This window comes from Lathamus discolor, chromosome 8 (assembly GCF_037157495.1).
Source record: "Lathamus discolor isolate bLatDis1 chromosome 8, bLatDis1.hap1, whole genome shotgun sequence".
NCBI classification, from domain to species: Eukaryota; Metazoa; Chordata; class Aves; order Psittaciformes; family Psittacidae; genus Lathamus; species Lathamus discolor.
In genome coordinates, this window is record NC_088891.1 from 7,589,750 (window position 1) to 7,617,230 (window position 27,481).

General features: G+C 47.7%; 1 protein-coding gene across 10 annotated transcripts in view; it reads left to right on the forward strand.

Annotated features, from left to right (window-relative positions):
- AKAP13 (A-kinase anchoring protein 13) overlaps positions 1–20,584 on the forward strand; it is a 212,980-nt gene extending 192,396 nt beyond the window's left edge. For 9 of the 10 annotated variants that reach the window (XM_065688843.1, XM_065688844.1, XM_065688842.1 and 6 more), the window contains 14 exons: positions 328–453; positions 537–654; positions 1,184–1,432; positions 4,397–4,473; positions 5,824–6,005; positions 6,088–6,170; positions 6,494–6,673; positions 7,390–7,554; positions 9,612–9,682; positions 10,194–10,238; positions 11,377–11,427; positions 11,690–12,139; positions 13,849–14,161; positions 14,949–20,584. In XM_065688843.1, the coding sequence (XP_065544915.1) occupies positions 328–453; positions 537–654; positions 1,184–1,432; positions 4,397–4,473; positions 5,824–6,005; positions 6,088–6,170; positions 6,494–6,673; positions 7,390–7,554; positions 9,612–9,682; positions 10,194–10,238; positions 11,377–11,427; positions 11,690–12,139; positions 13,849–14,161; positions 14,949–14,998 (2,160 nt within the window). In that variant the 3' untranslated portion in view covers positions 14,999–20,584. The remainder of the gene's footprint in view (positions 1–327; positions 454–536; positions 655–1,183; positions 1,433–4,396; positions 4,474–5,823; positions 6,006–6,087; positions 6,171–6,493; positions 6,674–7,389; positions 7,555–9,611; positions 9,683–10,193; positions 10,239–11,376; positions 11,428–11,689; positions 12,140–13,848; positions 14,162–14,948) is intronic. The other variant, XM_065688848.1, reaches the window with a different exon arrangement.
- Positions 20,585–27,481: the final 6,897 nt, after the last annotated feature.

Sequence of the window (27,481 nt, forward strand, 5' to 3'; positions counted from 1 at the left end):
ACGAGGTTGCTCAAGGCCCTATCCGCTGGCCTTGAGCAGTTCAAGGGATGGGACAGCCACAACTTCTCCCGACAGCCCAGTTTCTCACCACTCTCATGGTGAAGAATTTCTTCCCAACAGCTAATCTAAATCTACTGAGATTTTGCGCTGTGAGCTCAGTGAAGTCCCAAACTCAGCTCTTTACTTTCTAGACATCTGCTTGCTTGGTTTAGGATGCCTTGGGCTAATTTGGTTTCATTAAGTTCTTTTGAGAGCCTGGCAGGCACTGCTGGGATGTCACAGCAGGAGCTCAGTGCAAACTGGACCCCTGTGCCTCATGTCTTGCAGTTCTCCGGGGAGAGTGCCGAGCGAATGAAGAAAACATATGGCAAATTCTGCGGGCATCACAATGAGGCAGTAAATAACTTCAAAGATCTGTACTCAAAGGACAAGCGGTTTCAGGCATTCATCAAGGTAGGACCTGGTAGAACAGAGTTGATGCAAAAAGCATGTGAGTGTTTTGCTACAGAACTGAACTTACCCTCTTTGTTCCATAGAAAAAAATGAACAGCTCCCTAATGAGGCGTCTTGGGATCTCTGAATGTATCCTGTTGGTAACACAGAGAATCACAAAGTACCCAGTCCTTTTACAAAGGATACTGCAGTACACCAAAGGTAGGAAGCAGTTCCTCTATTCTAAGCATGTATTTATTCCTTCAGTGTAAATCTCTTGGATCCTTTTCAGCTGAAGCAGATTTACTTGGAATAGACCGACTAATCTGGTCATTATTGTCTTATACTGCTGTAAGATGATAACTCAATTTTGTATCTCCATTTAAGATTAGTTATTCAGGTGCCTTGATTTAGTTGTTTTAAGTCTGTCCGTAGCGAATTATGAAGCAACATGCTTAGACTCCGAAGTCTCTCAGCTTACTTGTTTGGTAATGGCAAAAATGTGTGGTTAATCTATGCATTTCATCTGTACCATCTCATATACAAAGTATACTGGAATAGCTCCCAACCCTATATGTGAAAGGTTTTATGAAACTTCCCTTAAGGGGGAAGAATTAGGCTATTTCATGAAAGTATTAACAAGTTATTATGTGAGAATTTGGGATAGAGAGAAAGAAGAAAGGAAAACTGGGAAGTTAAAGAGTCCACAGGGATGAATTGAAATTGAGGTGTTTCTTTTTGTTGTTCAAAGAAAACGAAGTGGAACATGAAGACTTGACTCAATCATTAAACCTCGTTAAAGATGTGATTGCTGCAGTCAACAGCAAAGTCAGCAATTATGAAAAGAAGATGCGTCTTGGTGAGATTTACAGCCGGACGGATAGCAAGTCCATCATGAGGATGAAGAGTGGCCAGATGTTTGCAAGAGAGGACTTGAGGCATCGGAAGCTCATCCGAGATGGGCCTGTTTCACTAAAAAATGCAGCTGGTCGGTTAAAAGGTAAGACTAACCTGCCTTCAGCCAAGAGAGGATACAGCTCACCCTCTGTGGATGTGGGATTAGTGCTCAGATTGGTGTCTCTAGCCTTTATTCTTCTGCTTTGAGAGATTTTGATAGCAACTTTCCCCCTGCTGTTCACTCACTTCCCATCGCAGCATTTTTGATTCCTCGTGTTGTTTCTGGGATGATAGATAGCTGCTTTTCCTTCTGGTGACTGTATGCCTACTGAAGTCTTGGTTTGCATTGACACCTCAGTGCGTCAGCTAAGGAGCAGAGTTGCTGAGGGATCCTTTGGGCCAGGAGAACGTGATGGGGCTGTAGTTACCCACTGACTCAGATCTCCATGCCACCATGCACATATGCAGTGACTGGTTCCAGGAAGTGTGCTTGCTGCATCTGAAACCCAACCTCAGCTTCCCGGTGGCCCTGCCCACACAGTGTTTCCTTTCCTCTGAGGTCTGCAGTAGGGCTGCCCAGGCTCAGCATCACCATCCCAGTTTCACTGGAGGTGCAGAGATGTGTCCCAGGCATCTGTTGCTCTTGAACCTCTTGAGCTGCTGATGCAAACTGTTGGGGAGAGGTGTCCCTGCAGCTGTCTGTTGTTAGGTCAGTGTTTTGTTGAATTACTTGTCATTTGTTATCAGGTGGAAATAGGTTTTCTAAGGTGCTGTGCTTTGCTGAGCACTGCAGTTCTCTATTGAATTAAACACTCAGTCTCCCAAGGAAGCCTTCAGCAGGGACCACAGTAGGAGTAAGAGCAGACAGGGCTGTGTCTCAGGCTTGGTACGAAGAGCAATAAGGGCAGATAGGGCTGTGTCTCAGGCTTGGTAGGAAGGCTGATCTTTTCTTCTTTCATTCCAGCTGATTAAGCTGATTAAACTACGGTACTTGGGCATGAATGGGAACTGGTAGCCTGGTGCTGCTGAGCAGTGAAGCAGTGATAACATGAAATTCCACATTGGGTATGATTTACTTTGAGGTTATGGAAACAGGAAGTTTACAGATGGTTTCTAGGCCCCCGAGAGTATTACTAGCTTTGGATGGTGGATGAAGCAAGTTCTGCTGTTGTGAAATCTTGTGAGAAGTACAGGTTTTATTTGCATTTCTTAAGTCATAGAAATGCATAAATATACCTCTGTCTGCAGTGCAAGCTCCCAGTAAAAGCAGGGGCTGCAGACAAGCTGCAGAGCCCAGGGAGAGAGCAGCTACTTCATACGTTCAGGCTATCTTGCAGGATTTGAAATGGAGCACAAAAAAAGCATATCAAGAACTTTTCTAAGAGGGTTTTAGCATTTCCCCTCTTGCAAAGTGCGCAGGCAATAGAGAAGCATAGGCAAATGTCGACTTTAGCAAATGTCCCAGAGCTTTGAGTTCATTTTGCAGCTTTAGTTAAAGTTTGGTGTTTCTTTTATTTGGAACAGATCCTGTCTTCCCAAAACAAAATGGAAGGAGTTACTCACAGGATGGTTTAACTTTCTGGTTTGCTTCCTCTCTGTCACAAGATTTCCAAAGTACATTACATAAAACCTCTTTGTACTGAGGGCTCTGGGTGGGGCGTTAGAGAATAGACTCATAGAGCCGTTTAGGTTGGAAGACACTTTAAGATAGTCAAGTCCAAGTGTTAACCTACTACTGCCAAGTCTACCACTAAGCCGTGTCACTCGGTGCCACATCTGCCCGTCTTCTAAATACCTCCAGAGATGGTGACTTCAGTGCCATGAGCAGCCAGTTTCTCCAGGAGAATGCTGTGGGAAATGGTATCAAAAGCTTTACTAAACTCTAGGTAGACAACATCCACAGCCTTTGCCTCATCTACTGAGTAGATCACATTGTCATAGAAAGAGATCACATCAGTCACGCAGGACCTGCCTTTCAGTATGCTGACTGGGCCTGATCATCTTGTCCTGTACATGGCGGGTCATGGCACTCAACGTGATCTGCTCCATAACCTTTCCTGCCACTGAGGAAGTTATTGACAGGCCTGCAGTTCCTTGGATCCTCCTTCCAGCCCATCTTGTAGATGGGGGTCCCTGTAGCTCACTTCCAGTCAACTGGGACCTCTCTGGTTAGCCAGGACTGATGATGAATGATGGAAAGTGGCTTGGTAAGCACTTGATGGCTCCCTCAGTACCCTTGGGTGGATCCCATCTGGCCCTGTGGACTTGTGTGTATCTAAGTGGTGTAGCAGGTCACTGACCTTTTCCCTTTGGATCCATGGGGGCTTCATTCTGGTAATGAATATACTTGGCAGTTGCCGTGTAACTTTATGATATGTCATCAAGAGACTTGGAAAGCTGTACATGTACTCTGGGAAAACGCTGTATTCTGATTCAAAACCCTCTGTTGGCTTCATGTTTGCTTCCTTCTCCCATGAAACAAAGCCAGGTCTTGCATCTCATGCAGGCTCTGTCAGCTCCCCTTGGAGCCAGCGAGCATTGTGTTTGTCTGTGAGCAGAATTAGTGGTGCCTCCTCAAGTCAGTATATCCTGGGAAAGAAGCTGCAGCTGACAAATGTTGTTATTGTATGATAATTTACACTCCACAAACCACTCATCAGGAGAGCCATAAAACCCAGAACTCCCTGTGCAGATATTCTGCTCAAGGGCTAAAGTACTGATTGTTTGAGAAAAGAGGGCTTCTATTTAGTAAGTGTCTCTGGCTTTTGCTGTTAGGCTGATGTCCTAGCTGTTAGAAATCACGTGGCTGGAGAGGAGCACCCCTGCTCTGACAGATGAGAGAAGATCCCACAGGTTTCCTGTGTGCTGTTGTGTTCTGCTTAACCCATAGTCGGCTCAGAGCTAACCTGGCATCTCCAGGAGCTGCCTGTGCTCCTCTTTCTAACTGGGAGGTTGACCCTGCTTCCAGGCTTTGCAAAAGCAGCCCTATCCCTCCCAAGCACTGGTTTTATTACAAGAAATCTGCTTTGCATGGTTATACTGCACTGGTGTGCTCTTTCTTTTGCAGAAGTCCAGGCTGTTCTCCTCTCTGACATGCTCGTATTCCTTCAGGAGAAGGACCAGAAGTACGTCTTTGCCTCACTGGTAAGGCTTCAACCTTTAGTCTCCCTTCGTTTTCCATGTTAGAGACCCTTGATGTATGTTGTGCAGTGAACAAGCTATAGCCTGCTAAACGACTTAATTTTCTTGCCTATAACATTTCATTTGCTGAATAAACTGCAGTCTTTTTAATGGGAAAACATGTCTTCATGCCCACTCTCTCCTTTCTGCAGTGCTGTGGCACAGCTGATAATTGGCCTTGAAAACCTGCTTGTCACTTGATACACTCACTTCTTTTCAGTTTGTGCAAATTGAAGCAGTGATTGGGGTAGGAGGGAGCAATGGGATAATACAAACATTGTAAAAATTAATCTTAGCAGAAGGAATATATTGTGAGCTGCTACGGGGGTGGGGTGCTGAAATGCCACTGTTGTAAATTCAGCAGAACAGCTTGAAAATAAATGTCAAAGGGATAGATTTGTAAGGCATAAGACCAAAACCATTAGCTTTTGAAGAGAGGCCTCATCAAAGGGCTAGGCATACTGACCTGCTAAAGAAAGCCTAGCACCTAATTGACTCTGTTGGGGCTGTACCTTGCAGGCATGGTCTAGACTGGCTAAGCCTTGTGACCTTTCCACTCCGCGAACATTTTGAAAGCTGATGAGTTGTTATTGCACTTCCACCAATGATCAGCACAGACTCAGTGCCCTGTGGGGAGGTGCTGATGTACACACAAGTCTCGCTAGTGAGCAGCCACCAGCTCACCCCAGCCACAGCATCCTGTAAAAGGCACAAAGGAGCTGACTCATCTGCAGATGACACAACAGCAAAAGGTCCTTTCAGCCAAGCAGACTGGTTGCACAGACCAGAGCACACAATGAACGTCATCTTACACACAAGTCTTCTCCATCCGGAGTCAGCTCTGAGCTTCTGAGAACAGCAGGCGTTTTGTGGGATTTTAAAACAAGATGTTACTCCATCCTAGGGAGAGATCATGAAGATAATGCCTGTGAAGCAGGCGCTAGCAAGCTGCGCTAAGTCTAAGGAGCTCTGATATTAATGACAGAGTGTGGGCAGGAGATGAGATCAAAGGTCTGCTGGAGTTAGAGCAAAACATGGGAGAGTTTGCAAAACCACAGGGTCAAATTTAAATTAATTCCTCGTTGAAATGGAACAAGGTGGAATTGCTTTTCCTACAGAACTACTGGAGGAAAGCAAACCCTTCCCTGTTCTTTGGATCCCATTAAAATGATTTATTTTGTTAATTAGCTAATAGGTTCAGAAGACGTTTACAACCTCAGAGGCAGTAATATGGCTATTGGTTATTCTCAATGCTAGTTTGCATGTGGGAGCTGGCACTGTTCACCCTCCTCACCTGTTTCTTTCCCTCTGAAGGACCAGAAATCCACTGTGATCTCTCTGAAGAAGCTGATTGTACGAGAAGTGGCTCATGAAGAGAAGGGTTTGTTCCTCATCAGTATGGGTGTGAAAGATCCTGAAATGGTGGAAGTCCACGCCAGCTCCAAAGAGGAGCGTAACGGCTGGATACAGATCATTCAAGACACAATGAACACCATGTAAGCTATGAAGCTATTCTTGCAAGGCAGGTGATGCACATGGTCATGTCCTGGTAGTAATTGAGCTATGTCTGTTGTCCAGGGATAAAGATGAAGATGAAGGAGTCCCTTGTGAGTCTGACTTTGAAAAGAAGGTGTCAGATGCAAAAGTGAGAGGACTGAAAGGTAAAATCCTGCCTGGAACAGAGCTGGGGAGTGGTTCTGAAACCTTTACAGGAATTGTTATGTTGGAATTTGTGGTTGAGCTATGGCTTTTTTCAAACGAGGGAGAATCCAGCATCCAGCAAAGAACTGAAATCCTTGCTTGCACCTTACCTTGCTCGTATTACCTTCTGAGCCTGGTGGGTGCTGTTGCTGTGCAGCCTGCCCAAGGCATGGTTGTATGGTTCCTGAGCTTCCACTAGATGGGGCCAGTATCTCGGGTATCGCTCAGTTTTCTTGCCAAAGCTTTCATTTTCTTCATCTCTGTTTTCTGTTCACCCCCACAGAACAACTTCAGCAGAAGGATAAGCAGATCCTCCTCTTGCTGGAGGAGAAGGCCAAGATCTTCCGGGACATGGCAGACAGTTCTGTGCAGGAGGACATGCCAGGCTCCAGGCTGCTCTTCAGAGCCAACACAGAAGAGGCACCAAAAGGAGAGGCCATCATGAAAACCGCAATAAATGAAGGTGAGCAAGTGAGGATGACACGTTCATTACACTAACCAGTGGACCCGCATTCAGTGAAGCCATCCGTCCTCAACCACCTGTTTTGGAGGGCAAATCTTCTCTTTATCAGAAACAAAGCATAGATTAGGAGATATTGCTACTCACAGCTTTGTCTCAGGTACAAAGTAATGAGGATCAGGAAAGGAAGCAGATATTGATGGCTGCTGAAAGAGGGCAGGAAAGAAATTAGCGCAGAGAACAGCCATGCGTTGAATCTGCACTGGGATCCGGAGCAGAGCAGGGTTTATCCTTGACTGAAATTTAGTCAGGCTTTCCTATGCTTCAGGCTCAGCAAGGTGTGAGAGCGGGGCTCCAGCTATCGCACCTTGATGAGACACAGGTACCACCGTGCTTGTGGTATCTGCAAGGAGTAAGTCAGTCTTTTGACTAAGGTGTGTTTTTTGGCGAGGCTAAAAATTATTAAACTATGTTGTCAGAGCACGCCAGGATTGCCTAGAGGAAGAGAGGAAGGTGTAAGCCTGTGCAGAGGTTCGTAGTGGAGTTAATGATGAAACAGACTGAGATTTTGCAAGGAGAATACATACTGTTCATAGCATTGTCATAGAAACATGGTTTCTTAGTACAGCGAAGCATGTGAATTTCTGATCTAAGCTCAGATGAAAATAGCTTAGAAGCCCAAAGTGGTCTTTAACAGAGATATTGTTGCTTTTTATCAGTTGAACTGCTGCAAGACCTGGTGAACAGGAGCCTGGGCACTGCCCTCGGACAGCAGGTCAGCAGCACTGCCATGGAACAAGAAGGAGGAGTTGGCCCCATCTCTCTCCCTAGAAGGGCAGAAACATTTGGAGGATTTGACAGTCATCAGATGAATGCTTCCAAGTGTGAGTAGTTACATGTGTGCACATCAGCATTTGTTAATACTACATGTCATCATGTCCTATTGCTTCAGAAGGATTCCAGCAGCTGGTGATTTGGGTTTCCAAAGTCGTCTCCAATAATAGTTGATCAATTAAATAACAGATTAAAACAAAAAAAATGCTTAGGTACAGGTGGAATTGATGGTGCTGAGAACCTGTGGCTACGTGATCATTAAACATCTGAACTCCTTACTCCTCTTTTTCCATGCACTCTCTAAATCATCCTTACTCCTTTACTTACATTCCACATGAAAGCATTTGTCTTCTTAACAGTTTTATCATGTTATTATGGTTGTATCTGCAGCTCTGTTCTTCTTCAGTTATTTTCCAGCAGGAGCCTGGTGCTGTTGTTTGTGAACGGATGAGGATACTGCTGAACCAAGCACCTGCTCCCCTGGCTCTGTTCTCTGTGCATACAACTGCATGTGTTACTCCTGCAATTAAGTCTATCCCAAAGAAACGTGTGAATATTTATTTCAGCTGCACAGTTGGCTGCTTCCCAGTGCTCTCTTTCTTTGCCCTACTCACCAGAAACTTCCCTGTCCTCAAATTCCTTTCTCTGTGGTCTCTCTCACACTCCCAGTCCAGCCAGTTTTGCTGCGCTAGTGTCTGTCTCAACATTGGGATTGTTGGACCTCGTCTGACCTTCTGCATTAAAGGAGCAGTGTTAGCTCCAGACAGTCAGACATGAGAAGTATGTAGAGGTTTTCCCAGCTCTATTGGAAAGCTGCAAAGCCCTCCACAGGCCTTGTCATCATAATGACAAATAGATTCACACTGTAGGGGGTTGTTTAGGGTTCTGCCTCCCTGTGTAGCAGTGATGAATGGGACAACCTCAGGCTATCCAGCTCTATTTTTTCTATAGAAATGTCCTCTTTTGGATTAGACTGCAATTCAATAGTTGTAGGGTCTTGGGAGAATTTGGGGAAAATATGCAGGGTCTGTTTGTTCAGCTGGAGGGCAGGAGGTGTGAAACCTGGCTTTGATCTCAGATCTTCTGTTCACAACCTTGGGCAAGGCTTATAACCTGACTCCCCTTCGTTCTCCCCTCCAGCAAAGCAGAAGGGAGGTGCTTCCTCCTGCAGAGAGGTGGAAGGTCCCAGGACGTGGCGCAGGAGAGAAGGTCTGTTAGGAGGACTTGAGGGTCAGCCTTTAATAGCAAAGCCTGCCTGGGGGGTGGGGGGTGGGAGGAGAGGGCCTTTACACTAGATGCATTGTCCTTCACATTGCTGCAGATGCAGCTGTATGTAAAGTTGTTTATCATTACATGAGTGACAGCTGGGAGGTTACCACTGCAGGTGTGGGTTTTCCACATCTCAGCTGGTAAGGGAAGTGCAAGAGTCTTGGAAAGAGCTTGAGGACCAAGAGCTGTGTGATGACTCCTTCACTGCCCATGAGCAGAAGGGCAGTGCGGATGGAGGGTTGCAGCCCTCCTGGCCTCATAGGTCGGTTCAGTCCTGCTCAGAAGCACCGATACTATCCATCCAGGGAAGTCAGAGGTACAGATATCCCTTGATAGATACAGGTTGAAGGTAACTGAGGTTAAGGATAAATTAGCATAAAATTACACAAGGGTATTGCACAGCAGTATCTGACCCAGTAAATTGCACTTGCACAAGAGAGGCATTGAAACTATACCTGCAATAATATACCCTGATATGATACTGTTGCTGTTCTCCATCTGCTCTTACTCTGCCTCATGTCTTCTCAGCAAGTATTCTTTGGTAGCAGGCAGCAGCACAGGGGCTGGACAAAGCACTGATGAATGAGTGTGCTGAATGTATCAGCACATTGTCTGAAACCAAAGTCAGTCCTTATCTGAATTCACAGCCACTATTTCTGGTGGTGCTGACATGTTCCATATATGTAGGGAGCAAATGCATTTAGTTAAAGGTGTCAGAAGCTCTGTGCCCCCTTTTGTGAAACATCTAAGTTTCCTGTATTGAATTTCCCCAACATTAGCAAGTTCATATGGCTTAAAATGTTGAATAACCTGTGGCAATGCTGGCTTCTTCCTTTAGGTGGAGCGAAAGATGAAAGCGAGGATGCTCAGGACCTTCGGAGAACAGAGTCAGACAGCATTTTAAAGAAGGTATCCCTCAGTTTATCTGCCTGCTGCCACTGAGTTCAGATTTGAAGAGAGTCTTGGAAAAGCCTGATTTTCCTGACAATTAGATGTATCCTAATAAGTCAAAATAAAACAAAACTGGAAGTATGCAGCCAAAACTACTTTGCTATAGCTAAAATCCTGACTTGAAGATCATTGCAAATCAGTTGTATTCCTTTGTGGCACAGGTTATCTGCCATCTGTCTGCAGATCAGCTGAAGCATGTGTTTAATTATGCATCGTTATTGAAATGCTAAGGTCAACTATAACCTTGCACCTATTCTTGCTGTGGATTGATGCATCATATAACTAGAAAATAATCCCTAATTAACATTTTATTAGATATGATTTTAACTTGCCTAAAAAACATGCAATGAATTCTCAAGAGTGGAAGATGGGCGCAGGGCTGTTAGTGGGTCTGTCATTAGTTCAGCTTCAGAACACATTTGCTGTGATTTCTCATTGTCCTCATATTAAATCTGCGATCTTTTTGTAGGGTGGAAATGCTAATCTGATGTTCATGTTGAAAAGGAATAACGAGGTAAGAATTGATTCCGTTGCTCCGCTGTTTCCTTCATTTAAGTGGCAAGTGAATTTGTCTCAATAGGTTATAATGTAGAAGAAACACATTTCATTTGCGGAAGCGCATGTAGACTTTTAAATACATTAAGTTAAACCCACTGTGTCATTTATTTGTTTAACCTTGGATGTTCAGACAGGGAATTCACTGATTGTCATCTGCTTGCCAGCAGGATGATATCTGCTGATTATAGGCAGCAAGGGTTAATTACCACTAGGATGCACAGGGCTGTATTTATTGTGCATCTGCAGACAGAGGGAGTTTAATTTTGTTGCAGGTGCAGTGAATGGGGCAATTAGATTTCTATTCTCCCTTTGATACACATTCATAACTCCCAATTAGCATTAATGGCACAATGAGAAGCAGTTCTCAGTGCTGGCTATCACACCACTATTGCAAATACTGCAGTGGGTTTTCTTCTTCTTAAAAGTAATTGTAGAATAGGAGAGATTCAGGGAAATTTTTAGCCAGGGATAGGGCATCACTTTGAAGTAGCTTGCTCTGTGTTGATGCATGATGTGTTCACATTTACCTGTGTTTTCAGAGAGCCTCCATGAGCACACCTGCTACACTTGTGTGCCTGCTGTATTGCAGTTTTTCTGTTTAATGACAGGGGGACTTGTTTGGGTCAGCCAAGAGTGGGAGAATACAAATAGTCCGTATTCATTTTAAGGTATCTTTTTTAGCCTCTTGAAGTTCTTTCCCGGGAATTTTTAAGCAAACTGCTGGGTTTCATCCCAATTGCTCTGCTTGTTCCCGAGCAAGCTGATGCTGTGGGAAATGGTTTGCAGAAAGAGCCCCAGAGTTCCCAAGGTGTCTGTGCTGTTCAGTGCTTCTGCAGATGTTTTCTACCCTGCTGCACTTATGGCTAGGAAAGTGAGGAAGATGATGTCAGGCACCTCTTAGAGATGTCCAAGGGATGTATTCGCGTACTGGAGCATGATGCAGTCATTGCAGGTGAACAGTGAGAAAACGGAAGGTGTAGAGGGGTGGCTGTACTTGTCAGACTCACCAGTGGGCCATGGTAGAAAAGTAGTAGGCTTTATGCGTACCCTGGCACCCAGTGAGATCTAATAGCAATGCTTTTGTTTTCTCGCAGCAGGTTCTCCAAACCATTACCAGCCTCCATAAGCTGCTCAGTGCTTTGCAGGTAGGCTTAGCCATTCACCCTGCTTCTGCGTGCTGTATGCCCAAACTGCCCATCGTGCTTCACCTCCATCTCCCCTTCCCCTTTGCCTGTCACATCCCTGTGCAGCTGAATGCTCCACGGCCAGCATTGCCAGCAGGTCATAGGAATGAGCTGCTGCCTGTGTGGAGAAAAAGGGGTTTGATGTAGCACCCTGAGGTTTCCAGGGATGGAACCTCTTTCTGTGGAGAGGGTGCTGCAGTGATTTGTGTCCCCTCTCTCCTAGGGTGTTGTGCTGCAGCAGGACACCTACATCGAGGACCAGAAGCTGGCTTTGAGTGAGAGGGCTCTGACCCGAAGCTTCTTCCGGCCAACCTCACTGCTGGAGCAGGAGAAGCAGCGCAACCTGGAGAAGCAGCGCCAGGAGTTGGCCAACTTGAAGAAGCAGCAGACGCAGCACCAGGAGGAGAGGCGGAGGAGAGAGAAGGAGTGGGAAGTTCGGGAGAAGGAGCTGGCAGAGCAGGAGGCTCATTTGGCCCAGCGAGAGGAGCAGGTCCAGAGAGGGTGGCAGGATCTTGAGCGGGAGCGAGAGGAACTGCAGGTGAAGAAGGCCTCCTACCAGCTTGACCTGGAGAGGCTTCGCACGGCACAGAAGCAGCTGGAGAGGGAGAAGGTGCAGTTCAAGCAGGATGTGGAGCGGTTAGCTCAAATGCGGCAGGAGTCGGACCACAACCAGGTAAATGATGCCAATGGCCAGGCTGCTGGGGAACCATCCATTCCCTGCTGGGAGCTCCCAAGTAGTTCCTAAGCCAATGGCATGCCAGCAGGGATAGACATGCACCAGCCCAGTCCTAGACATGCCAGGCCAGGTGTTAAAACTGGCTCTTCACTTGCATATGATGTGCAGGGCTGCATTTCTTGCATCTCCAGAGCTGCCACTGTTGATGCAACATGGTGTATTCAGGATGCCTGGCCTGTCCTGAGCAGTAGGTGCTTAAAACAGCCTGAGCTCTGCTCACTTTTCTGTGCTGTTTTTTGGTGGATGGCAGAGCAGAGGTGGTTGGCTTGCAGAGAAGATGCCGCAGGCAATCCAGTGCCTAGAAGGTCGATACTGCCTTTGACATTGGCCTTCATCCCATGAGGGCTGAGCTCTCTGGAGCAGTCAGGTAGATGAGACGTCCTTCTCAGCCTGAGCATTGTGAGTTAACTGCACCCTCCAGCTGCCACAAAAGCCACTTGTGAGGCTTTTAACTGCAGGAGAAGCCTGTTTGCACACTTACATCCATCTCCAGAAGTATTCTTGATACCTAGCAAAGAAGTAGGCGTTGTCTGTGTCCTAAAGAGGCTGGGCACCTGAGCGAGCAACGGTTCTCAGCTCTGCTGCAAGAGGCTTCTAGTACCTGGCTGCCCACAGATCTTGTCTGCAGTTTTCTGCAAGCTGGGGTTCATCCTTCTTAGACCTGTGTCTGACTGAGGAGAGCAAGCATCCGTAGGCAAAACATAGGTTGAATTTGATCCTTAAGCCTGTTGTTGATCATTTGTTTGTTTGTAACTCGCTAATTCTCGATGTAATTTGCTTACAGCTGTAGCAGAATTAGTTTATAAATGTTGGCTTGTGGGATGGAAATGATTTTGGGTGCCTGAATGGATTAATTGCGGAGCTCAGCAGTGAGCTCTGAAAAGCAAATCATCAGAGGAGGGCTTGCTCCCTCCCACCCTCATTCCTGATCAGGCCAGTTGTTTTCTGAGCACACAGTGAAGCTGTTCCAGCATCGAGCACACATAGATATGCAAGGGGCATGGATGCTGTTGGAGAGGCCGAGAGGTAAAATAGCTGCGAGGGGGATTAGGAGAAGGAAGCACCTTTTTGAGGCAGGTATCTTCAGAGCTATTAATAGAGGGTTTGGTGAGGCTTTGTTGAGCTGTTGTTTTGATCTTCTCTTTGAATGTTGGGGCTCAATTACATCCTGAGACAGCCGTTAGGGGAAAAAAAATAGCAGGCAGGAAAACTGTTTTGCTTTCATGTTTTGCTTGGGAAGGCTTCCTTTGACACATGCCGCTCCAGTGCTGCGTGCTGGCGTTCCCCTCCTGGAGAGGCACGCTCCTCCTTGGCCTCCTGCCACCGTCTGTGTGCACAAACGGTGCAGGGTGAGTCTTGGTATTGAGATCTTAGAGAATATTTGCCCTTGGCTTGTTGATACATAGCACAGTACATGTAGGAGCAAAAGATAACTGGAGCGTTACTCTTTATATGCTTCGTATCTTTGACTTCAACTGAGAGGGCTCCTCTCTTTGCTTTGCATGGACGGAGACCACTTTTTTGCTGGTGAATGGGGTGGATGCTCACAAGAATAACCTGTTTCTGAGTGGTCTGGGACACACCTTTCCTATCTAGTTTCTCTGCTAGCCTCTTTCATGCCCTAATGAAACACCTTTCCTTTATAGGTTTCAAATCTACATGAGAAACTTGCAAGAGTCTCCTCCCAGTCCAGCATCGATGAGTCCTCCAAGCAGAAGAGCCCTTCCCTTCCTAAACAAGGGCACTTTGATGCAGAACTGTCTGTTTCCCCTAAAAGGAACAGTCTTTCAAGGACACACAAAGAGAAAAGCACTTTCCATTTGCTTAGCACAACAAACCAGACTAACAAGGCAGCTGAGGAACAGCCCCAGATGCCTACTCGCCTCTTCAGTTTAGCCAAACCAAAGGACAAGAAGGAAAAGAAGAAAAAGGGCCGGGGACATCGCTCCCAACAGTCTGGTGAGTGTCAGGGGAGGTCAGACGTGTGTTTCGAGGGTTGCTGAGCTGGCATTTTGCTTCAGCCATTGAACTTGTGGAAGCCATGAAACCTTGGATGTAGATGGTAACACAGGGATGGAAGATCATCAGCTGTGATGAGTGGAGTCCTGGCTTGAAGCGGTCTTGTGTGGGCTTTCCTCTGTTCTGCAGCCCCTGAGGTTGTCAGAGGGACACACTCTGCTCCTTGCTCCTTTCCTGTACCATCCAAGCAGCCTCCATGGGCTGAATTCTCCCTTTATTTTTCAGCTTGCCCTGCTTTGTGGAGGAAAATGTCCCACTTCAGTGTATGGGCTTTCATGAGCTGCTGCTGGGATGCTCCTGGCCGTTGCACTCCCTGATGTGTTACTGTCTGCTTTAACTCTGTTGTAGTTTGGAAGTGATATCTGCAGCCTTTCTGGTGGCCTCTCCCTTCCTCTCAAGCCAGTCTGTCTTGTCTCTTGATCTGAAGAGACAGAGATGGTAGTTTTGCATCCCCTTAGGACTTAGTTCTGCACCTCAAACCTCTGACCCACATGAAGTGAAATCTCAGGCCCTCAGCTTAATCTCTGTAGTAACTCACTGCTTTCTAACTTGTGCACAGGGAAGATACCAGTTATGAGATGTTATTTCATGGTAGCTCATCAGGGAACTGGACATCTTTTTAAGGTGCCCAGTGGATTTGGCAGCCAGCGGGGTTTCTGTGCATGTGGAGTCCCTCTCTGCCTGCTGTATTCCCATAGTGATTCCCACTTGTTCTTTTGTGCTGCAGATTCTCACTCGTCAGAAGCACCTCCAGAGGGTGAGGAGATCTTCTGCTGAGCACGGATGGTTCCATTGGTCACTCTCAGCATTGGTACATCTCCCTGCCTGCTCCACAGCACGGTGCTGGTGCCTGCATCTGACGAGCATCTGGAGGTTTTATATATAACACGTTACAAAGTCTGTTCAGTGGTGGGAAAGGGCCTCTCTCCTGTGGTTTTTGGGTGAATTCTCACCTAAGAGGCTGACTGCATGGCAAATAGTACCATCTCTCTGTGTAAACCTCGGGTTCAATGGATTGGGATAGATGTTTTCTGTCTCTTCTTACTGCTAAAAGGTGAGAGAACATAGCCTTAAGGGGTCTGTGCCTTCAAATTCCCCTTTTCCAGGGAACATAACCAAAACCAAGCATTTAGCAAAAGATTGGGACTCTGCAAATGGTGCGTATACACTGGCATATATAGATATACTGTATATATACATATATGTATCTATGTATCCACTGGGATATGCTTACAGTCTGTACAGCCAAGCTTAGCTTGGCCCATGGGGATAGATGATACCTGAGGACTTTCAGGAAGCATGTAGATATTAAATATCTTGCCCTTACTGCTCCTGTTGTAATGTCATTGACTTGCACACCTCTTTTGTGCTCATGGTATAGGGACTGTTTGGTTTCAGAAAGGTACTTTACACCAGGAAGCAGTAACAGCAAAACTTCAGAGGGAAAAAAAAATCAAATTTCAAGCTATTCCAAAAGATTTCCATGGAGCAAAGGGATTTAAATGTCAGACTGTTTCCAGAATCAAGCAGAATGGCTTTGGGTGTATTTAAAACACTGCAGAAAAGAGCAATTTGGTAGGCTTGTAAGGCAACCCCAGGGAGCCAGAGCAGACAGTGCTCAAGTGGGAACAACTCTAAGCAACATCTTTTTTTATGCAATCCCTTTGAGCTCCAGGTCATTCCTTCCCATCCCCAAGGGGTTTTTTCTTGCCGGGATGTAGTTCTTCAGTTGCATTTGACATCCGTTCATTATGAGCCTGATGACTTGCTGGAGAGATGGCTGCAAATCTGTTTTTAGGGACCTTTGTTCTGTTACTTGTATTTTTCCTGCCCCTTTTTGTGTTACTGTTGGGCTTCTGTTTCTCTGGATTTTGTCAGCTTCTCATGCTCGTTTCTCCGGCAGAGTGAGACAGCAGCAATTTCAGAGCGCTTCAGTGAGACATCACAGGTCAGGGGCCTGAGTGCTGAGAGTGAACTCCAACGAGGCAGCCCCTCATTCCTATGCCTGTACAACACCGTGCACTTATTAACCATTTCTAGGGAGAAAAATCTATTCTCATGGACAAAACCACTGTGGGATAAGTCCAAAGGTCCAGCATGGCAGCTCCATTTCCACCAAAAGCCTGAGAGTGTTGCCATCGGCAGAAGGGGAAGATCCAAGGGCGGCTTTTGCTGTGCTGACTGTGAGGAGTTTGTTCAGCTCTTGGATACAGGGATGTGTTCAGCGGGGGAAGAGGAGTGTAGTGAGCCAGACTCTCTTCCAAAGTCGTTGTTCTTCCAGACCCTCTCAGGGGGGTTACCCCAGCGAACTTGTAAATGGTTATGAGATGCTATCAGCTTCAGAATAGCTCAAGGGTTTGCTCAGAGTTTGAAGCTTTTAAGTGCATTTCCTTTCCTACCAGTTCCTCTTTAAAAAAACAACAGTATTTCTCTCTTTGCACTATTGTTTGATTTCAGTTTGCTCTCTGGCTTCTCACAAGCTCAGCCCACAGCAGTGTTCAGAGCTTGGTGCTGATGAGTATCAGTGAGGTGGATGCTTAGACTGGTCTGTCTTGGTCAGTGCAGGAATCCTAAACTGCCTGCTTGCTTTTGAAGCTCTCTAAAACGTTAAGATTTAAAGAAGAACAAAAGGAAGAAAGGAAAAAGGTTTGAGATTTATTTTTATTTTGCTTTTTTTAACTATTATTTGGTGCTTGTTCTTACTTGCAAGCAGGGCTTGCAGAAATATTTATCTTTCTGTTTATTTGAAAGAGTTCTTTTTTAAAAAGAAGTTTACTTGGCTTTATTTTTTTATTTCTTTTGACTTTGGCTTTTGTCTGGGGGTTTGAGGGATGGTTTATTTTGGTTTCTTCTTCATTTCCCCCTTGGTTTTTTGTTTTCTTACCAAGAGCTTGGTAAACCAAATGTTCTTATCTCTGGCTCCTACAAGACCAGGGTTTGGGCAGTGCTGCTTTGCAGCCAGTGTCATGCCCAGAGTTACACAATTTCATCTGAGAGCTTTCTTTAAGGCAGAGCATTTTGGGGGCTGAAAAGCCTGGATAAAGCAATGACTTCGGGCAAGACTCCTCCTATTAGTTAGTTTCTTTAAGTATTTTATTTAGGCTTTTTCATCCCTCTTAGAGGCAAAGGAAGAAGCGAAACATAGAGCATCTCACAGTGATGTGAGGGTCCGGCCGCTTCTCCAGTGAGATACAGGCAGCTCTTCTGAACCTGAAGAGAGCTAAAGGAGGCAAGTGCTGGTGTTGCAGTGTTACCTTTTCATAAGAGAACCACCAATTTCAGAACATCTGCCCTGCTATTTATACACCTGCAAAAAGGACTGTGCCAAGCTGGAATCTTTGGAAACCAAAGCAGTGCATGGCTCATTACTGCTGTGCAAACACAGATCAGGTCCCCGGTGCTTTTTGGAGTTCCCCTCAGTCTGTAACAGCCTTTGCTAGTATGAGCTTTCCTTTTTATCCCTCTGTCTTCTCCCCAGTCCCAACTCATCTTGAATTCACAACACGGAAATGTCCCATGGCTTTGAGAAGGGCATCAGAAGGATTCAGGGCAACAGGGATCCGTCTGCCTGGCTTTTGAGTTATCTCTCCTGATCTGTGCAAATCAAAAAGGTCATTCAGTGCCCTAAGTGTGATATGCTAAGGTCCCTGTGCTTCCTTGTCAGAGCAAGCAGAGGTGTGAGTCAGAAATACACTGACCAGAAATACTGCATATCAAAGCTGTTTGTGTCTTAAATTCTGGTGGACAGACCTTTGTCCCTGGAGGATGTATGTTACTGTATGATTGACTTTTTTGGAATGAAGCCTTTACTCCCACACTGCTTCCTCCTTCTTTCACCTTTAGGAAAGGAAGGGCTCATTTTTATCTCTTCAGCCTTTTATTTTTCCCCCTCTCAGATTTTCTTTGGAAAGGTTTGGCAGAGGTTTCCAGAGTCGGATTCCCACTCTGATCCCTGCAGGCTGTCTGCTGCAGGGTCCAGCTTGACAGCACCAAAGTCTTTCCTCTTCCTGGCCTTAAAATTGTATTTTACTCCAGTTCCATGCCTGGCATCCATCCTGCAACTGTTGAAAGTGTTGTTGCTTCAGCCCAGCCTGATGCTGTATCTAGTTCCCAGAGCCAGTCCTTTTATCCCATTTGGAGCGCCCAAACCACCCTGATTCGCTTTGGGTTCCTGGGACACAGGGCAAGCTTGAATATGTCTGTGCAATGCCATGTTGTTGGAGGGAGAAGAGAACCCTGAGAGGGGTCTCGGAGCTTTCTGTGCTGGTGCTTCATGGAGGGGAAAAATCAGACTCTCTTTTCTTGGACATTTCTTTGCCTGGTCGTCTTCACAGCCCAGCAGAAGGGTTTCAGTGACCAGGTTGCTGGGAGCACAGGCTCAGATGAAGTGCAGAAGTGGTCAGTATTACCTGGGGGTCCCAAAATACCTCAGAGATAGAGAGTAGAGCTGTAGCAAATGGTGTAAGATTCGATGGAGTTGTATGGGGTTGGCCTTACCTTCTTTTAAATGAAGTGATCATCTCAACATGTAACTTGATGTCAGTTTGATGCCATAAAGCACTTTAAATGGAACTGGTCTTGTCCCTTGTTATTTTGGTTATGTGGAGACAATCAGCTTTGCCATTGCTCCCCCGTCTGCATCCCCAGCAAAATCTGAGCTCCAAGTAGGCATATTCCTGGTTTGATTTGGCTTTACCCCAGGAGAGGAGGAAGGGCCAAGCTTTTTGTATTAGTTTTAGACCAGAATGGGTGTGAATCTGACTGCACTCCCAGTGCAGAGAGGGTGAGTGGCAGGACCAGAGAACTGGCTTCTGAAGGCTCAGGTACATCCCCTGGGAGAGCCCATGCTGGTATCACCATCAACCATCCTCACAGCGAGTACTGCTGCTGGTAGGGAAGCAGTCCCACCAGTGGTTTGCCCTCCACCTCCTTCTCCGTGGAGAAACCCAAAGCAAAGGAGATGTGGTGGGATGTGACCAAGTGAAGTGAGGCCCTTTCCATGCACTGTTTCCATGCACTGTCCAGGCCATTGGGGACCTCCCAGGTACCGTCTCTGGGGCAGGAGCTCTCACCACTCCTGAGGGTGGACTCTTCACACTTGGAGTTTGACCACTGCTGAGAAGCACAGTAATGCCATTAGCTTGTGCAAATCTGTACTGCCTTTCGAAGGCAAGAGCATCCATGGAGTCCGATCATCTTTGCACCTTCTTGAGGCACTAGGCTATCTCAAAGCTGTTGAGGAAACACACAAATCCAGTCCTCCCAAAAGCCACCAAGTCAGAATAGGTTCACCAGGTGCCAAATCCCAAGGAAAACGTCTAGGATATGTGTGGCACGGGGCAGGGGAGGACTGGGCAGGGGCCACAAGAGAGAATCCTCTAAAATCCCACAAAACATTCCTTGTTAACCAGAACTCTGGAAATGATTCTGCCTGCTGGCCAGGTTTGGGAATTTAACATAATTTAAGGCACCCTTTTAAATAAGGAAACCTCCCTGCTGCTCATAACTCTTGCTTCATTTGTCAGAAGGGGCAGCAAGCAATGATTCTTGATCCGGTGACCCAGCTAAGCTTTAAAGATAGGTGAGCTGAACTGGCTTTTAATCCCGTACACCTCGTGCTCTTCAGCCATGGGAAGCGTGATGCCAGCTCCCTTCCCAGCTGCATCCTCAGGGCTGGGTGCCCTTCCTTTCCACACACATTTCACTGACACTGATGCTTTGCCCAAATATATCCAGCTTCCGTTGCTTGGGGGGGTGGGGGGGAACAGGATAACAATCACTGCTTCGCATACAGCTACGAGCTTGGTATGTATTTAAGCTGCCTATAGGTATCCATCCTTTCCATGTTCTAAAGTATTTTACTACTTTCTTTATTGATATTAAACACTGTCTCAAAACCAAACCCCATGAAACCCATGTCCAGTTCAGCTTGCCTATGGTTAAAGTTTAGCCTGGAGTTTATTTTGTACTAATATGGAATGCACTTGAGTAATTCCCAGAGCGTTGAGGAGGTGTATTACAGTAACCCGATATACCTCTGCTTTTGGTTTGTTTCTTAAAAAAATAAATAAAAATGCTTTGCATTTTCACGTTGAACCTGTTAAAAAAAAAAAAAAGTTGAAAAAAAGTTGAAAAAGAAAAAGAATTTTTAAAGAAGAGGGTAAACCCTAATTGCTGTATGTTAATTTGTAATTATGTACAAAGTGAGCAGGTTATTGACTGTAAAATTCTTCAGTTTTTCTGTAACTTGCCAGAAACCATTAGGTTTTGTAACAAGCTCTTATTTATCTTCCTTTTTAGTTATCGGCATCAACCTCTTGTAAAGTCATTTTTTTCCTCTAAATAAATTTGATTTTAAGTCTGTGTTTTCTGCCCCGTTTATTTCCACACCTTTGGTTTTTGTGCTGTTGATTTGCTTGTACTGATGCCGAATGAGCAGACATAGGCCTGACCTGCAATCGGATGTTTGCACTGCTTTTATCATCTGGATTCCACTCTGTGCCCGTTGGACTCTTTATTTCCCTTCTCCCACAAGATACGTTTTGCTGGAGGGCTCATGGCTGTAATGATACTGAGCTCCCTGGGGGGCTTTGTACAAGAAGGGGAAGTGTCAGAGGTGCTGTCTCGGCCACTTCAGCTCTGTAACCTGAGATAAATGTCAGTCTGGTGGCTGCTTGTGCTGTCTTATGGCAGAGAGTGTCTGCGTCTTCAGCAAGCCCCAGACACCAGGGGGTTTATCTCATTTGGCGGAGAGAACTAAAGACCGTAGCATCCCAGACTGGTTTGGGTTGGAAGGGATCTTAAAGCTCCTCCAGTTCCAACCCCTGACCATGGGCAGGGACACTTTCCACCAGAGCAGGTTGCTCCGAGCCCCTGTGTCCAACCTGGCCTTGAACACTGCCAGGGATGGGGCAGCCACAGCTTCTCTGGGCACCCTGTGCCAGCGCCTCAGCACCCTCACAGGGAAGAGCTTGTACCTAAGAGCTCATCTCAGTCTCCCCTCTGGCAGGTTAAAGCCGTTCCCCCTTTTCCTGTCCCTACAGGCCCTTGTAAAAGCCCCTCTCCAGGTTTCTTTTATGGCCCTTTTGGCACTGGAAACTGTTCTAAGGTCTCCCTGGAGCATTCTCTTCACCAGATGAGATGCAGATGCTGCATCTCATCACAGGGATGGGGAGACGAGGGATGTTTGCACACAGGATGCTTTATGTATTTCCTCATCCCCTGCAATGGGAGGCCCAGCAAAAGTATTCTAGCCCGTGGGGAGGTGAAGGTACATGGTGTTCCAGTGTCTGCAGGCATCTGTCCAGGCGGAAGAGGGTGCCAAAAGTACAGAACCGATGCAGAGTTTGCTCTGCAGCGCAGTGGGGAGCCAGCAGAGAGGATCTGTGCCTCAAGTTTCTCCACCATCACTTTCTTCTCCCTGTAAAAGCAATCTCAGCTGCCCCTGTGCTGCTGGTCCTGCAGCATCCTCTCCCCAGTCAGAAGGAGCCAGGATACCCGCACCCTTCATCATCCCTTACACATCGATTGTGAGGCCAAGGAACTGCTTCATTTCCATCTATGATTTCACTTGTCTTCACAGGTGAGATAGGGAAAGAGAGGATGCTTGAGGAGAACCAGTATTGATCAAAGCCTCCAGGTCATGGACATAGGCTTGGCAATGCTGGGTTGTTTAATAGGCGCTGTTGGGAAACACCAACCTGCCCTCGCGTGCCCCGTTAGCCAGCACTGCCCCGTGTGTGCTTTTCCCCTCCTCTCCGCTTGCGCTGATCTGAAAGCCTGACTCACGTCAAAGCACCCAACCCCGTCACGCAGCGCTCGCTCCGAGATGGGCGTGAGGCAGGAGATGAAAGAGCCGGGTTATCTCGGCGGGGCTCAGTACTCCGTGTTATTTGTGTTCCCCTTCGAACCAGCTCTCGCCTATTTACTGAGGCAAATAAAAGCTTTCTCCGAGCCCTCGCCTCCTGTGAGCGGTGTTTCAAGAGGGCGTTTCGCTGCGGCCCCTCTTGGCTCTGTGACCGGGGTGCCCAACAAAAGCACCGCTCTGGGTACCCCAAGCTGTTGTAAAACGAGGGTGGCTGCTGCTGGCAGCGCTGGTGCACCAGGCTGCTGTGGTACAACAGGCACTGGTCATGGGAGGAGGGAGAGCACATTTACTGATGGCAAATCACACGTGGACAACCAAGCTCCTGCTGGATCAAGCTCCTAACAGGGCAAGGCCGGGGTGTGGAGCAACCCAGGCAGCCTGAGCTTCTCTGGTCTTGCACAGGACAACCAGACCCCCTCTGCTTCTATAGGCCAGAAAGGAGCGCACAATGCAAATTGGCAGAAAAGGAAGGCGAGGACCCCCACACACACACACTTTTAGGCCATCTCTGTGCAGCGCTCTGAGTACCCTAAACCAGCTTTCCACAGTTTCATCTGCAGTCCATACTCAGCCTCTACAGCACAGCCAATACATTAAATGGGTGTTCGCCCCACATGGGTCAGTTATTTCAGATGGTCCCCGAGCAGTAGTGATGTGTTTATGAGCATCCCAAGTTCTTGCCCAGCCCCAGCTTTTCCTTAGCAGCCAAAGGCAGACCAAAAGATCCCTGGTGGGTCCATATGATGGGACATGTAGATGTAGATGGACTTACACTGCCACTGTCACCTATAAGGGGTCAGAAAGGATCCTTACATTAGGATGGGGCTCTAAAAGGACACTGACAGGGACTGGAGAGGCTCTTTGGAAATGGCGTTTAGTGACAGCTTTAACACCTGCATTATCTGTGTTTCCCCTTTCCTGCCATTGCTGGGTTTAGTCCTAGCACTGTCTCCAGGGTGAGAACTGGGTGAGCTGGGCTGGGGCTTGCAGACACTGCTCATTCATGGAGGCTTTATTAGAAGGAGGAAAGGCAAAGCCGTAATTAGTTCAGTCAGTGAGTGAGATGCCCTGTGATCAGACACCAGGTGAATGGTAAAGGAATGACTTACCTTAGCTGTAGAAGGCACCTGGGGTTTGTTAGCTAGTTAGATGTTAAACACCGCAAGTGTGTTATTTGTTTGGGGATGGAACATAAAATGAAAGGGGGAAATGATACTTGATGCTAATAACTGACATGAGAGCCCATACAAGTGAGTACCCCCAGCCCTCACAGGGATGGGCAGGCAGCGGATGCTCCTTGTGTCCCCCACAAGCTGCCTTCACACCTCCTGAACTACCCCTGTCACTGTTCAACCCCAAACCAGGACACCCCAGCTAGGCTTTGCTGCAGACCCTGCTCCCCTGCCCTCATCCCAGGGCATCCCATCCAGGGGAGGATGCTGCAGGCTCAGTACCAGCTCCCCCTGCCTCGCTGCATGCTGGGGCTCCTTGAGCCCATCCGTAACTCGTTCAGCAGGGCTATGAACATCCCCCTCGCTCCATGCTGGAGAGCATCCCAGCACCTCAACCAGTGGGACGGAGCCAACGTTTGCTTCCTGCTCCCCAGCGGGGCAGAGCTGACCCCAGGAGGGTCCCCAATGGGGTTTGTGCAAGTCCCTTTGCTTTCTCCTTTCCCTTCAGCCCATCCCCTGCACAGATGTAGTTCAGGTCCCGGTACCCCCTGACCTCTCGCTATTGCCTGGCGTCCCTCCCTCTGGCGCTTGGCGTCTCCAGACGCTTTCTTCCCCCTTTCCTTTCACCAAAGAGCTGCTTCTCACCAGGCGCATCTTTCCAGCGAGCATAATTAGACAGGAGCCTAATTAGAGCGGAGCAGGAGCGGTGAGTCATTAGCAGAGCCCTGCGGGAAGCCCCAGAGCAGGGGCCGAGGCAGCAGGCGCTCGGCTGGGTGCTGTGGGAGGGAAGCAGCCCCTGTTCGTGTTGTGTGCATGGGTAATGCCTCCAGACAGTGACCTAGAAATGGAGCCATGGGGGGTGCCCACCACCCTGCATTGGCTGGAGAGCAGAACAGCAGCACACTGTGAGCCCCAGCGCCGATGGGCTCAGGGGCGGTCTGCCCATCTGACCCAGCGAAGTTAGAAACCAAAAGGGCTTTTCCTGGTGGCCCTTCAGCTCTTTTCTCTTTGTCTGGTTTCTATTCATCCCTTTTAATACACAGCTATTCCCCACAATGACATGGAGCCAGCGTACTGGGACCGGCTGAATGGAGAGGGATCCCTGCTGGGGTGGGAAGAGAGAGTAAAGAGAGAAGCAAAGGGCAGAATTGAGATGTTTTCTCTGACAGAGCCACAGGCCCGGGGTTAGGTGTGATGCTGGGACTGAGAGAAGGGCTTCCTATTGGTATTAAACCACATCCTGGCTGAAAGTGCCACAGCTGTCTCAAGAGCACATCCTGGCATGGTTCTGGACCATTCCTCCAGCCCCAGCTGGGCAGGGAGAGCTTCCCAAGAGAGCCAGAACTGAAATAACACAAATCATTTGATCCCTGAGCTCTGTGGTGCCTGGGAGGAATGAAAGGACACGTCGGATACCCAGGGTTGATCCCCTTGAACCATTCCCTTATCTTCACTTGGAGAGGGGCACATAGGTACAGAGGGGTCCTTGTTCGTGATGCCTGTGGGACACGGCCATGAGTGGGGCAGGGAGAGGGAAGTGAGATGTCCAGGCGCTGAAAGCCAGGCTTTCTTCCACCTAATTGGATTCGTTACTCAGCTGAGGAGCGCTGAATGGCTGGGGTGGGCTCCGAGCCTGGGATTGCAGTGAGGAGGTGGGGATGATGCGGTAAAGTAGGTCACACTGCTGCAAAGAGGGCTGATGGCTCTGCACAGCTGCCCATGGTGTTAAATGAGGAGGTGGTGAAATGGAAAGAGAAGGGAGATTGTAAGGAGGGAAGAATAAATGAGCTCAATCTCTGCTGTTCTTTCCCACCGGGAGCCGCTCCTGCAAGGTCCCATCTCGGGGCACTGGAGCAACAGGGATTGGGCCCAGTTGGTTGTAGGGAGCTGGGAGCAGTGGTTTCTCCTGCTTTTGGGAGCTTAACTCCCAAAGTTAAGTGGGAGTGTGGGGTGGCAGTTTGTGAGCCTGGACCCTCTTCAGGACTAAAACCTGCTGGGTTTATCCCGAGAGAGAAAAGGAATAGGAAAACAATTTGACATGGGACACAGGGAGAAAGTGTAGTGCTGGGGCATTAATTAATGAGCAGGAGATGACAAGCCAAGGACATGAGGCTTCAGCGCTCTGTATAGACACGGATGAATTTAAAAGCAGGTTGGATGGCTGGAAAAAACACTCCTTCACTCCAATTATGTGTTTAAAATGTTAAATGGATGGATGTGGAGCTTCCGCAGACACTGGAGGTATTAAATCACCAGCTACTCTGCTTTTAATTGACTGTAGTGACAAAGGGAGAGTGAGCTCAGATGGTGATTCCCCAGAGGGCTTCATTGCACAATAGCATTATTTCAAGGGCAGCTGGGGTCAGGCTGGGAAAATGCATACTTAGAAATGAATAAGGCACTATGAGTTCCATTTAAATAAGACACAGGAGCAGCAGGATTTGCATTTGGGAAGGTTCAGCATGGTCAGTCCCTGCGGATGGAGGTGCCAAGACCTGGGCTTGGGAGCGGCCTGGTCCCATCTCTGAGCATCTCCCTGCTGTCTCCTTCTTAAATCCCTTTTGGAGTGTGAGAAGCCCCATACAGTGAACCAAGATGGACATCGCCCATGGGCAAGCCCCAGACTGGGACAAGGGATGGGCTAAAGGGTCTGTGTCCTGCCCAAGCTCTCCTATGGGACTGGGTGGCTGCAGAACAAGGCAGGAGCTTGGAGTGGGAAGCAGTCTGCTGCCAAGCCTGGCTCTGAGCAAGGACCCTGCATCTCATGGGGATCTCCGTGCCAGGTCCTGGCTTCCTAACACCCAGCAGGGCTGTCTGTGGTATGTGGATGTACCCCAGGAGCCTGGGAACGCACAGCCCCTTTAGCACCAACGGACAAGACCCTTTCCCAAATGCCCGTACCAGACAAAGCCAATCTTGACCTGCTGCGATGGGGAAAAGGCTCTTTTAAGAAAGCAAAACAAACCACGCTGATATTTCTTCCCAGTTAAAACCCATCCCCGCTCTGTTTGTAGCCTTATTCTGACTGCTCCATCCGTTTCCATCCCCTTTTGCTTCGTTGCTGCTAACCAAGAAACCTTTGTATTTTGCATCGCATTTAATTCCATAGCAACAGGTCGCTGCTGTCGCAGCAGCTGCTGATTGCTTTTGAATTGTCTTTCAGGCAAGCTCCAGAATAAACACAAAAGAGCAGGTCTTTGCATGGCTCATATCAAAGCTAGCCAGTGCAAAGCCTCCCGGGCTGGTATTTAAAGTCCCAGAGTCCCATATAAAACCTGAATCAACAAAACTGAAAGGGATTTTATTCATACACTCCATTTTCCCCTCTCCTGCTCATCAAACAGTCATTTCTACTCTTTGGTTTCCCAAAGGGCTCTTTAATGAGCTTTTTCTATGGCACTTTACACTCTTATCTGCCCAAATCACGTCGGATAACGCCGCTGCCCATCCAGCTCCCGCGGGCAAGGAGACATGTTCCAGTCTCCTTTATAGATGAGATACAAATCCCTTTGAGACCATGCATAACCCATAGGAAGCTTTGCTTTCCAAGTCCAGCAGCTCCTGCAAGTGAGAGGAGGCAAATACCACTTTGCAAGGTGGTTGTGTTTTGCCCATTGGTGCCCATTAGCTGCTCCAAGGGATGCTCTCACTCTCCCTGAGCAAAGCTGGAGCTGTTGGTCTTGCAACAGTGAAAACCCCAGCACCTTCCCAGAGCAGGGCTTGATCATTCCCCTGCTCCTCTGGGATAAGGACAGATGCACATGGAGGGGAAGCGTGACCGGGAGCCCCAGCTGGAAAGCCCATCTCGCCTGTCAATGGGCCCCTTTCGTGGGAGCTGCAGCAGCCAAGAGAAGGCAAATAAGGAAAACAGAAGTACAAATTCTTCTCATCTTCCTTAGGAATGACTGGCTTTCCCTGCAGGAGTGGCTGTGGCTGGGCTGGGCCCCCCTAACCCATTTGGCAGGTATTAGCACTGCAGGCTTGCAAGCTCTACTACAGTCATGGCATGGTGGAGTGAGAACAGCCGTGGAGAAGGAGACGCGTGATGTCCTCAGGACATGAGAAGCCCTGGACTTTATTCCCAGGTCTACCACTAACCTTGGACAAGACACTTGACATTGTGCCTCAGTTTCCCAAGCGCTGAAGCAATCATAATTACAGCCAGGCTGGTTGCTTAGGAGGTTGTTTGTGAACCGCCCCACTGAGTCCCAACCCTGTTAT